At 38.0% G+C, this 13,533-nt stretch overlaps 1 protein-coding gene across 1 annotated transcript in view; it reads right to left on the minus strand.

Annotated features, from left to right (window-relative positions):
- LOC117411293 (mannosyl-oligosaccharide 1,2-alpha-mannosidase IA) overlaps positions 1 to 13,533 on the minus strand; it is a 151,980-nt gene that overhangs the window by 57,229 nt on the left and 81,218 nt on the right. The window contains exon 4 of the mRNA XM_034018575.3: positions 11,387 to 11,467. Within this exon, the coding sequence (XP_033874466.3) occupies positions 11,387 to 11,467 (81 nt within the window). The remainder of the gene's footprint in view (positions 1 to 11,386; positions 11,468 to 13,533) is intronic.

Here is a 13,533-nt window from a genome sequence, read left to right on the forward strand (position 1 = left end):
CTACAATAAAATTACAGAAAATATATTGAAACCGGGAAGGCTATATTTTCCTAAGTGTTTTAAAATACTGAAAACAATACAGAAACCGATCAATTACTGTCCATTTCTGTACAGTACACTTTTTTTTTTTTTTTTTAATTTAGTCGTTGCCTGTGACAGGTTGGCTGAGTGGTCTGACATCAGGGCAGAAGCAGGAAGGAAAAATACTGACACCAGGGAAGTACTGCAGGTAAAGGCGGCGTTTGCCGTTTTTATTAATAACAAAAATAAAATAAATATTTAAACAAAAACACACTGTGTGCTCACAGAGCAAAATAAAAAGGTTAAACAAAACAAAATCACGCACACAAACAACGTGATCAGGCTGGGCTATAGCCTTCACTGAACCTTAGGTTTTTTCTTTTCAATCTCCGTCTCTCTGCTCGCTCTCTCCCTAACACCCACCTCGAGTGCCGAGAGCTGCAGGCTTTTTATTTCATGGCCGAGGGGTTTAACTAATTAGTAATCATCCTATTACCCCTCGGCCACAATCTGCACGGGTTTATTAATTGTGTTGTGGATGGGGCTACCCATCCACGCTAAACAAAACAATCGGCTACGCCGTCATTTAAACAAAACAATAACAAAACATACGGCGCTTCGCCGACATAAAACACACGCTGTCCTCCGAAGCATGTGCCGTCAGCCGCCCGCTTCTTTACACTCTGCAGACTCACCGTGCAGCCGCCTCAGAGCTACAGCGCCGGAGGACAACGCAGCTCTGGGCAGCTTACAGGCAAGCCCGCAGGCGCCCGGCCAGACTACAGGGGTCGCTGGTGCGCGGTGAGCCGAGGACACCCTGGCCAACCTAACCCTCCCTCCCCCGGACGATGCTCGGCCAATTGAGCGCCGCCCCCTGGGAGTTCCCGTCCACGGTCGGCTGTGGAATAGCCTGGACTCGAACCGGTGACGTCCAGGCTATAGAGCACATCCTGCACTCTAGCGAGTGCTTTTACTGGATGCGCCACTCGGGAGCCCACAGTACACCTTTTCAATTTCACTACAGGGTTTACTTGCTCTGTCAAAAATCCCATTATATAAACAGTAACCACTTATTTTGTATTGTTAATATATGTACAAGTGTAGTACACTGGCTCAACCAGTCACCTTCACGTACATCCACTATCATATCTGGAACAGCCATGTTGGCAGGCGATTATGTTACATAATCTAACTGCTCCAGTCCATAGAAGAACTACTCAGTCATCTGGCATATTATACATTTATACACTTGGTTTCCAATTCCCATGGACACATTAAGTGCCATTATACTGTAAATGAATGTAAAAGTGAATGCAAGTAACACTTTCACATTTATATGGGTACAGTGGGTGGGGTTTCTCAGTCAAAATGCCATGGGGGGGGGGAAGTGAATCAAGAACATTTGAGACAATGCTGTAGAGTACTGTAGAGTTATTCAAGCAATTTAAAAAACGCCAGCAATTATATTTCGCTACTTCAGAGGAACAAAGCAATACTGCTAGTTAAAGGCCTTGCACAATGGTGCATTAAATTAAATAAAACTATTAACTTGCTAATCTCAATATGTACAGAGGGCAGGTTGCAAATAAATTATGAAATGCTGAAAAGCCATATTTTTGCAGAATTAACAACTTGGCACAGATTGCACACTTTACTGTAGAAGCACTGTACCCACTGAATCAGATCAACCAAATAGAGAGCAAATCTATGATAACGCTGGTCAGTGACCGATAAAGAACAGGTTGCGTCTCACTCTGCCATCTTGGGTACACTGTGTGTTGTATTAAACAATACATGTTGTGGAATAACTTACTATCTTTATTTTTTCTGCAGCAGACAAAGAGAAACTAAAAATAGGGAGACGGTCCTATTACACGTGGAACACGTTTCAGCTCTTCTGTTCAAGTTGAGTGGGAAAATGAATATATATAATAACCTCGGGTCTTGACAGATTGTTTTGTGAGGTTGTCAGGCTACTTTCTGTAGCTGTATGGTCTAACCACCGCACTAATTAACATTTTAACATCCAAAATCCCAGGATTCAAATTTCAAGAGATTCATTTGGCTGGTGTGTATGACACAAATTCCTTGCTTCAAAGCCATGTGAAGTTCAGATTGGAAGCCTGCATGTTTTCCATGCACTCTGGGATTTCTGCCTGCTGCTGTTGAAGCTCAGATAGTCGTTCTCAATAACACTCTCAAAATAAAAATAATTGTCAAGCTTCCCAGTGGCTAATGAATAAATTGGCAGTGATGTATTGATTACATAAAAAGGTGCCAATCTAGAATTCTCCAATATTCTTCTATGGCATCATTCACACACACAACATCAAAAGGGCATACTTATCACTGAGGCCAATTTAGACCCATTATAAATCCTGTATGCTTCAACCATTTACCTACATCTTAGTTTTTTTTTATTCAAAAGTTTACTCATTGATAATTAATTTTAAATGTGTGAATTTTGCAGGACAACAGAAAACAGCAAATGTTACTTCCTTCCAGTATTGCTTCACCACACAAGAAGTAAATCTTCTCTACCCCAGATTTTTACATTTTGTTTTAATTTTAAAAAGTTAAATACTACACACATGGAAATAGATACAGAAAACGTGCAACATTGCCCCATGCATAACTTGAACTTAAATTCTCAATTGGCAGGATTGTTACAGCTAAGCTGAGAATGACTTTTACATTCTTTATCTTTGGTGTGTTCATGTATCTGCTTATTTTGCTTTCCTCTTGATCTGACCCCTGTTCAAAGGTGGATTATATCCAAGCACACACCATAGACTTTTCCACCACACACAGGGAAATCCTATTGACAAGAAAAGCTGGTTTCAAATCTCATGTTGCTTAATTAACTTAAATAAAGTTTTTAAATGAACATAGTAGACCATTTTAAAAAACAAAACATTCAACAAAGGGTACTGTATTCAGCAAGGGCCATACCAGTCCAGACTATACTTTTCCCAACCTTTCCCTTATATACTTAAGGTTTGGTTATTAGATTTTGCTGGGAATTATGGTTGGGATATTGCCATCTATAATCTTCATGCACTTTCCAATAAAATGTCACCTAACACAAACACAGGCCAGATTTTGACATCTATATAACTTTTGACCAATTGGACTGACCAGGCTCAGTTTATTATTTATTTCTTTTTTTTTTTTGCTTGGAACAATCCTAACCAACGTGTTTGGTGTAAATCGGAGTAGGTAGAGTGTTCTCTGTCTGGTGATATATCACAGAATGTCTCCCTATAAATAAGGGACACATAGGACATAAATAGAGCTGTAAAACAAAAAAGCAATGGACTCAATTAAATTTCATCAGCAAACCCTGCTTATGAGACTATTACCTGGTTTATCTTGGTCTCCTAGAGTAGGTTGACCTGGAACCAGGTTTTGTTATTAATGCATACAATCATTTTCTCATTTGAATCAAAACTGTCAAAATATACAATTTCTGCGCACTACTCCCTGTGGTAAAAGGATGTGAGCCTTACAGCAAGATGAGTCAGGTATTTTACAGCAATTAATCAAAAATAGCATGAAACTATTTTTGCTTATATAACAAGAGGCTACACAGATCTTTAAAGAATGGAGAACCCTACCAGCTTTTCTCATCATCACTCATACAGTAATGAAACGCTGTACTGCACTTTTTGCAGGACACAAGACCTTTTATATAATAAAAAACAAGATCTGAGAGCTGAAGATTAAATCAAGCCTAATAAAAAATATAGCTCCCTAAAGCCAAACCACATACAGCCTGGAGTGAAAGGGCCCTTCACCTTTACAAAAGTTATAAACTATAAGCTACAGCATTTGATGCTCTTAGTAATTGTCTATTTAATTGACACGGCAATAAGTATGGTTTGTTGTTGGAACTTTGTGATTAATGAAGTATCAAGGAGACTTGAATTTAGATGTACAGAACTTGCTTGATTAAAATGCAGTTCATGTTGTACATCAGTGTAGCTCAGTGATAAAAATGTCGCAGTCAAGGATGTGTTCAGGCCAACTGTACATATGGGCAGGATACAAATAAATAAATCTTAAAGCCTGGTACTTCCTTGTCACAAGAGCAGGACTTGTTTCCCTTATTCCCTTCCCATGCATTCTAAAGAGCTTAAATGAAAAACTTTAATCTTCGCTACATAAGATGTGAGTTCAATATTTCCTCTTTGAATCATCATCATAACTTCACAAGTATTAAAGCTGAACTGGCCACTTGGGGTTAGGGCTAAAGAGAGCCCAGAAAGATTTCTCTTTACAACCAAAACATTTCTTGCTGCTGACACCTGTCCCCCTCCCCCTTTTCTTACTTTGTTTTTAAGGCAGTATTATTAGTGTACAGCTATGGACACAAGTTCTGCACCGCCCTATAGAATTAACACATTTTTCTTCATAGGCCAAATTAAAACTGCTGAATAATGTTACGTTAACATATTGAATTACATACCGCGTTGTAGTTTTCCATATACTTAATGAAAAACTGACATTTTTAAATGTGACATTTCAAAATTTAACATGAAATAATGTACTACTATTATAGCTGCCAGTAGACTTTTGCGATATCATTTAGTATATTTGATTACATGTTTAATATAAAGATTTAAATTATGTTTAATAATTAAATTATGTTGTATATATTATATATACACTACCGGTCAAAAGTTTTAGAACACCTCCATTTTTCCAGTTTTTATTGAAATTTATGCAGTTTAATGTCTCAAATGTACTCTGAAATTAAAGCATAGAACAAATAAACAATTGGAGATAAAAAAGAAATCATGGAATCATTTTGTTTAACAAAATCATCAAAGTAGCCACCTTTTGCAGATATAACAGCCGAACACACTCGTGGCTTTCTTTCTACAATGGAAATCAAATATTGTTCGGAAAGTTCTTCCCAACACCATTGCAGAAGTTCCCACAAATGTGTTGCACTTGTAGGTTGCTTTGCTTTCACCCTTCTGTCCAGTTCATCCCAAACCAGCTCGATGGGGTTTAAGTCTGGAGACTGTGCTGGCCATTCCATGATTTGAAGCCTACCGTCTTGTTCTTTTCTTCTAAGGTAGTTCTGACATAGCCTGGAGGTATGTATTGGGTCATTATCTTGCTGTAGGATGAACCCCTGACCAACTAGGCGTATACCAGAGGGTATTGCATGGCGCTGCAAAATGCTGTGGTAGCAGTTTTGGTTCAGGGTGCCACTCACTCTGTGCAAGTCGCCAACTCTGCATCCAGCAAAAGAGCCCCAGACCATCATGCTTCCTCCTCCATGTTTGACAGTTGGTGTCACACACCGAGGAACCATCCTTTCGCCTACTCGACGGCGTACAAAAACCCTGCGTGATGAACCTAGATTTCAAATTTTGATTCATCGGTCCATAAGACCTTCATCCAGTCTTCAGTAGTCCACTGGCAGTGCTTCGTGGCCCAGGCAAGCCTCTTTTTCTTATTTTGCCATCTTAGCAATGGCTTTCTTACTGCCACTCGACCTGTCAAACCTGCAGCTCGAAGTCTCCTCTTCACAGTTGAAACTGAGACTTGCTTACTTCGACCATTGTTAAGCTGTGCTTGAAGCTGTTGTCCTGTGAGCCACCTATCACGCAAGCTGTTGACTCTCAGAAACTTGTCTTCTGATTCTGTTGTGGCTTTGGGTCTGCCAGACCTCTTCCTGTCAGAGTTTCCTCCAGTTTCCAAGTGCCTTTTGATGGTGTAGGAAACTGTACTCACTGACACCTTGGCTTTCTTTGCAATTTCTCTAAAGGAAAGACCTACACTTTTAAGGGTTATAATGGTCTGTCTGTCTTCCTTTGTTAATTGCAGTTTTCTCGCCATTATGAGAGCAATATACTACTTCCTGCAGTACAATACCGTCCAAATAATGCTTAAGAGGGTGTAGTAACACAGTCTGTTCCAACACTGCTTTTATACAGACAGAGGGTTTGTAAGTAATCAACAAAAGTTGGGACACCTGTAGGAATTGTTAGCATCAACTTTCAAGGCTTAATTTACTTCCATTGCTGCAGAACAGCTGTAAGTTGTTAACCCATTACTTGTTCCCTGAAAAAGGCCTTTTTGTATAACTCTGAAATGTACATTATTTTTCAGTTTTTGGTAACCTAAACTTTTTTTTTAACCTCTGGCAGTTTACCGCTTACCTTTGTACCATTTCAGGTTATTCACTGGACTTGAACTGCTTAAATTTCAATAAAAACTGGAAAAATGGGGGTGTTCTAAAACTTTTGACCGGTAGTGTGTGTGTGTATGTATGTATGTATGTATGTATGTATGTATGTATGTATGTATGTATGTACACACACACATACATATATATATATATACACATATACACAGACACTGCAGAAGTCTTACACATTTTGCATTTATCTACTCTGATGCATTATGAGCATCAACAATTTACTCAACGCCTCCACTAGTGTTTTCTACTATAACAACAACATTGAGTGAAATAGCTTGCATCACTTGATTTTCAAGGTGTGGTATCCGAAGCATAATCAACAAGTACAGAGAAACATCATCTGTAATTGACAAACCCAGGACTGGAAGACCCAAAAAGCTGTCCAACAGGGATGAGCAATACTTGAAGATAATATCCTTAAGGAATAGAAAGAAGACAAGCGTTGAATTGACAACAGGACTGGCAGAAAGCATAGGTGTCGTTGTCCATCCATCAACAGTCCAAAGCACCTTTGACCATTGTTCCATAGTCCAATTTCTGTGTTCTTGTGCATATTTTAGCCTATTAGTCTTGGTCCCCTTTCTTAAGAGGTATTCTTACTGCAACACATCCTTTAAGTCCTGATTTCAAGAGTGACCTTCGTACTATTCTTTATGCGAATCAAGGTTGTTATAATAGTAGAAAACACTAGTGGGCTTTGAGTAAATTGTTGATGCTCATAGTGCATCAGAGTAGAAAAATGAAACACGTCTAAGACGTTTGCACAGCAGTGTGTATGTGTGTGTGTATATATTATATATATATATATATTAGTACTGTGCAAAAGTTTTAGGCAGGTGTGAAAAAATGCTGTAAAGTAAGAATGCTTTCAAAAATAGACATGTTAATAGTTTATATTTATCAATTAACAAAATGCAAAGTGAGTGAACAGAAGAAAAATCTACATCAAATCAATATTTGGTGTGACCACCCTTTGCCTTCAAAACAGCATCAATTCTTCTAGGTACAATTGCACACAGTTTTTGAAGGAACTCAGCAGGTAGGTTGGCCCAAACAGCTAGGAGAACTAACCACAGTTCTTCTGTGGATTTAGGCAGCCTCAGTTGCTTCTCTCTCTTCATGTAATCCCAGACAGACTCGATGATGTTGAGATCAGGGCTCTGTGGGGGCCATACCATCACTTCCAGGACTCCTTGTTCTTCTTTACACTGAAGATAGTTCTTAATGACTTTCGCTGTATGTTTGGGGTCGTTGTCATGCTGCAGAATAAATTTGGGGCCAATCAGATGCCTCCCTGATGGTACTGCATGATGGATAAGTATCTGCCTGTACTTCTCAGCATTGAGGAGACCATTACTTCTGACCAAATCCCCAACTCCATTTGCAGAAATGCAGCCCCAAACTTGCAAGGAACCTCCACCATGCTTCACTGTTGCCTGCAGACACTCATTCGTGTACCGCTCTCCAGCCCTTCGGCGAACAAACTGCCTTCTGCTACAGCCAAATATTTCAAATTTTGACTCATCAGTCCAGAGCACCTGCTGTCATTTTTCTCCTGTGTTTTCGTGCATAGTTGAGTCGCTTGGCCTTGTTTCCACGTCGGAGGTATGGCTTTTTGGCCGCAAGTCTTCCATGAAGGCCACTTCTGACCAGACTTCTCCGGACAGTAGATAGGTGTACCAGGGTCCCACTGTTGTCTGCCAATTCTGAGCTGATGGCACTGCTGGACATCTTCCGATTGCGAAGGGAAGTAAGCATGATGTGTCTTTCATCTGCTGCAGTAAGTTTCCTTGGCTGACCACTGCATCTACGGTCCTCAACGTTGCCCGTTTCTTTGTGCTTCTTCAAAAGAGCTTGGACAGCACATCTGGAAATCCCTGTCTGCCTTGAAATTTCTGCCTGGGAGAGACCTTGCTGATGCAGTATAACTACCTTGTGTTTTGTTCCTGTGCTCAGTCTTGCCATGGTGTATGACTTTTGACAGTAAACTGTCTTCAGCAACCTCACCTTGTTAGCTGAGTTTGGCTGTTCCTCACCCAGTTTTATTCCACCTACACAGCTGTTTCTGTTTCAGTTAATGATTGTGTTTCAACCTACATATTGAATTGATGATCATTAGCACCTATTTGGTATAATTGTTTAATCATACACCTGACTATATGCCTACAAAATCCCTGACTTTGTGCAAGTGTACCTAGAAGAATTGATGCTGTTTTGAAGGCAAAGGGTGGTCACACCAAATATGGATTTGATTTAGATTTTTCTTCTGTTCACTCACTTTGCATTTAGTTAATTGATAAATATAATCTATTAACATGTCTATTTTTGAAAGCATTCTTACTTTACAGCATTTTTTCACACCTGCCTAAAACTTTTGCACAGTACTGTATATAATGAAAGAATGGATGAATGAATGAATGAATGAATGAATCAATATTAAAGTCTCAATCCCAAAACTGTAGGTGTTGCAAAACCTTTGGCCATAGCTGTAGGTTCAATAGACTTACCATTCAGGGTCTGGGTAAGTTTTTGATAACCTAACAGTTTACTTAACTGTAAAAAGGTTACTATGGAATGTCCAAGTTTAGAACAATTATTAAAATTATGTGTGCAAGTGTCTGAAGGGGTGATGTCCCTAATTAGGCTCTATAAATCTAGGTGATTCATTTTGCATTACCCCAGCTTGCACCTACTTAAGATTTATCTGTTTTATGTCCTCTTTTCTCTGCTCTGTAAATATCTGAAATAAAGACACTGGTAGACATGACTTTCTAAACAGTTCAATTACAAATTATTTTCAACTTAAAACCACAAAATCTATCAACAAAAGGAATACAAGCAAAAAAAATAAAAATAAAATACATGGACATACCTATCACCTAAATTCCTAAGCTTCCATACAATTCAACTTCTATATTGTCTGTTTTTCCCAAAATATTATGTTTGCACAGCATGTACAATGAATCATGTGCATTTCAAAATGCATTTACATATTAAATACATCCTAGACATTATACAGTATACAGTTACTGGCCCCCGCTACAAAGGGGCTTTTGAGAGTTTCTTCTCCCGTATTTGAAAGCTGTATTTTTCTCTTAAGTAAGCTAAAAGACTAACTTGCAAGAGGATTTCAAAAAAGCTGTTTGTCGCTGCCTTGGTCTCCCTGTCATTTTTCCAGTTGTTGAAGCTTGGTCTCACACACCCAACCAAATCCTATGGAGATTTCTGCAGCAGTGATAATTTCACTGCAATAATTACAAATGTATTTGATAAACAGCAGCCTTCAAAATGATCAATGGCTTTATACTAGATATAATCACAGTATACCCTCCAGGCAAGTGGGCTGAAGAAACTTCAATACAGCCACATTTCTTATTAAACATTGCTCTGAGAAGAGAGAAAAAAAAAATCCTCTTGAATAACATCAATTGAAATGTTATGCTTAAGTAATGTCCTTCTCACTCTCTTACATATGACTATACATATATTGAGGCAGACTTCTTCCCCTAACATATTTATGATTCTTCAGTACAATATGACCTTCATTAACCTGCAATTCTGGGTCTTAGCACTCATCACTCTCTTCTCTTACTTGAGATTTCAGAAATATAAAGTTCTCAAATAGAACCTGCATAATAGTGGATTTGGGATTTGTAATCCATTATAATTGCATGTTAAAAAAAGAAACCCCTTCAGGGCTCTGTGCTACAGTGCTGAAGTCTAAACTGCTAGCCACTTTAATTAGCATAGTTTTCTCACATTTATCTAGATAAAATAGGAATAACTGGGTACAAAAATCAGTTTTTACAATGGGAATAAAGGGGTAACTGTATGGTTAACGACACTAATCGCAAGAGTAAACTCAATATTAATTTGGCAGAATGCATTCTTTAAAACAAACCAGGGTAACCTGATATTTGCAACCCTGCTGCTCATTCCATATTAGTCCATATTAGTTAAAAACAAACAAAACAGCAATGTGTTTATAGGTTAGTGCCACAAAATGCTGAAATCAACACAATGACTTAAATGAGTAAAAGTTAGCAAATAAACATTGTTTAGATTAAGATTTTTTTCAGTTTTTACACAGAACATCCCCAGAACATCCCCAGAACAGTCTTCAGAAAAAAACGACCATGATAAAGAATCTACTGTATAGTCTAGGCCAGGGTGAGACAACCTTGGCTCATCCAATCCATCCCACTGCAGGGCTTTGTTGCAACCAGACCTTTAATTATTTAATTGAGCTCCAACAGGTAACTGAAGATGAACATTCATTTTCTTAACATAGTTGTTCCCAAGGACACTTTGTCAAAGTTGGGATGCCTGGCTGTCTTGTGTCTGACTTATCCACCCTCAACTCTAAATCTTCATACTAATAAACAATTTGGCAAGAGTTCAGAAAAAGGTTTTGTACTGCAGGCAATGTGGACTGGAGACATCAATTAACCTGCTAAAAAGAGGCAGGATGCAGACAACCAATTTATCAATCCTCCGACCCCACATACTGCCCATGCTCTACTTGGCTTGAACAAAATATATATTATCTAAAATAGAAAAAAAAAGAAATGATAATTGTCTTGTTTTCACCATTTTACATGGACATTATTGGACTCCCTGAAACAAAGTTAGCCTAACAATAAATTATACGAAGAATCAAATGTCCAATTGAAAAAACGGAACTCAGGATCACACCCAAGTCCCAAACAAACCTAGAAACTCAAAGCAGGGGAATAACTTACTTTCATTTGTTTAATGCCACAATTTCTCAGCAAGAAGCCAGCTGGAGAAGTTACAAATAGTTGTTGCAATCTTGCACTGGGAGATTGGGAGATTGGGAACTCTGTTAACATCCCTGAGCGTGCAAAGTAATTTAAAAAACACGTTCTGTTTCACTGTGTTCTTTAAAAGCCTACAAAAGATGAGGTTATAGAAGCACTTTCTCCACATGTCGTGGCTCAGAAATGAATTCCCTCACTCTTCTTGTCTTGTAAATGAGAGCCACTTCTGCAATCCCAATCAGATTCTTTCTGGTTTCACAGGCAAAAAATACTTGCTATTAAAGTCTTTAATTAGCATACAACCCATATGCTGATTCTGTAAGAGAGCTGCTTATAAATACTGTGTGCTTAATAAAGCTTTACGCACCTCTTCTCCCGAGAGATAATAGGCTGATAGAAGTCCACCAACAAACCGGATGTTTACTTCGAAGACCGATATTTCAGCATTCTGGGGAAGAGAAAAAAAAAAAAAAAAAAAACATTAACAAAAATACTGTATAACCACAAAAAAACATGTATTTTTTTTTTTTTTTTTAAACAAAAAGAAGACAGAACAAGGAGTTCAAAACAGAACCAGTCTGTCATATACATAAGAACATAAGAAAGTTTACAAACGAGAGGAGGCCTCGGGCCATCTTGCTCGTTTGGTTGTTAGTAGCTTATTGATCCCAGAATCTCATCAAGCAGCTTCTTGAAGGATCCCAGAGTGTCCCAGGGTGTTGACATTGTCTGTGCCTTTTAGGATTTTGAATGCTTGAATCAGATCACTGCGTAGTCTTCTTTGTTCAAGACTGAATAGATTCAATTCTTTTAGCCTGTCTGCATACGACATGCCTTTTAAACCCGGGATAACTCTGGTCGCTCTTCTTTGCACTCTTTCTAGAGCAGCAAAGTCCTTTTTGTTACGAGGTGACCAGAATTGAACACAATATTCTAGATGAGGTCTTACTAATGCATTGTAAAGTTTTAACATTACTTCCCTTGATTTAAATTCAACACTTCTCACAATATATCCGAGCATCTTGTTGGCCTTTTTTTATAGCTTCTATAGCTACAGATCACAGTTTCTAAAATGTCATCCAAGTGAGTATTTGCTTAACTTTTCGAAGGACGGGTAGTTTTATTTATTTATTTATTTATTTATTTATTTATTTATTTATAAAAGGAACTTGACTGACGGAATAGCTTGAGGGAATGAAATTGCTAATGACTTGTTAACTACTTGGCAATTCATGTATTGGCAGCACAGGCTCTGATTGAGAATACTACAATAATGCAATCACAAGCTAAATGATCTTGGTCAGATCTTAACTCATCTATAGATCTGTACACATTGCACTGTGGTTAGATCAGAAAAAGACAGATGACATGCATGCATGCATAAATAAATAAAGAAAAACTTATCAGGCCTATACAGCAGGAGACACCAATACTGAATAACATACCAGCACCAATACCACATTTCACCATTCAATATGAAACAGTGGAATCTCCATTGGGTTTCAAAATACCAGCATCTTTCAACAGCTCAACACAGTACAATTTGTAAATTCAGGTCATTTCAAATTCTGGGGAATGGCTTTCTTCAATTGTGGTTAATGATACATAAACTGTATGTGGCAGAGAAAAGGGTTACATGTACGGTGCTACAGTAAGTGCATGCCAAAGAAGAGCTGTGTAATTTACCTAATATTGCGAGAGCTTATCTGAAGTTCAATATAATTTTTATGACCTTTGACTTAATAGCGTGAATATGGTAAAGCTGGTTAGTCCACATTAGCTTTCCCTAGCTTAAAACAATGACGTAAACAGTATATCAGATTTAAAATCTCCTATAAAGATATAGCAGATATAGTCTGCTACATATGTGGGGGGGGGGGGGGGGGGACAAACTAAATACAGCAGTGCAAATATCATTGTATTATTATTTTTTAACTTTTGATTATTATTCTGTGTGAATTTCTTGTCTATGTTCCACCCTGATAAACGTGAACCAAATTACTTTCTCCTGAGAAGATGTGCACATTCAAATGGCCTACTAAATTGTAAAAAAATGCAAACACTAGCAGACAGGAGATGTTAATATAATATTAAATCTTTCCCTCATCAGACTTGCATAAATCGATATGTGCTTCTCAAATCTGTTAACTGTAATTACTGTACAAATACATTATATGTTTTAAACAATTGAACAGGACTTTGTTATCTTATCTTATTTAGCGAAACCCCTTTATCATATTCAACATGCAACAAAACCATGGTTACGAATATTCTAATTGAAATAACATTTGGTCACAGCAGAGCTATACCTTGTAAAGATAAAAGATCCCACACAAATTTTAAAATTGTCTCAAATAAACTGTAGAAAACACAGCATATAAAAGTGTATTACACAGAGTGTTTTCCTCTTGCTCCCCAGTTTCAAATCAAACTAGCAACTGTCACCGTATACCTAAAGCAAAAGCCTACCTACACCTTAACCTGCTCATTTCAAAGTAGGCGCTTTGAATGACA

This window comes from Acipenser ruthenus, chromosome 6 (genome assembly GCF_902713425.1).
Source record: "Acipenser ruthenus chromosome 6, fAciRut3.2 maternal haplotype, whole genome shotgun sequence".
NCBI classification, from domain to species: domain Eukaryota; kingdom Metazoa; phylum Chordata; class Actinopteri; order Acipenseriformes; family Acipenseridae; genus Acipenser; species Acipenser ruthenus.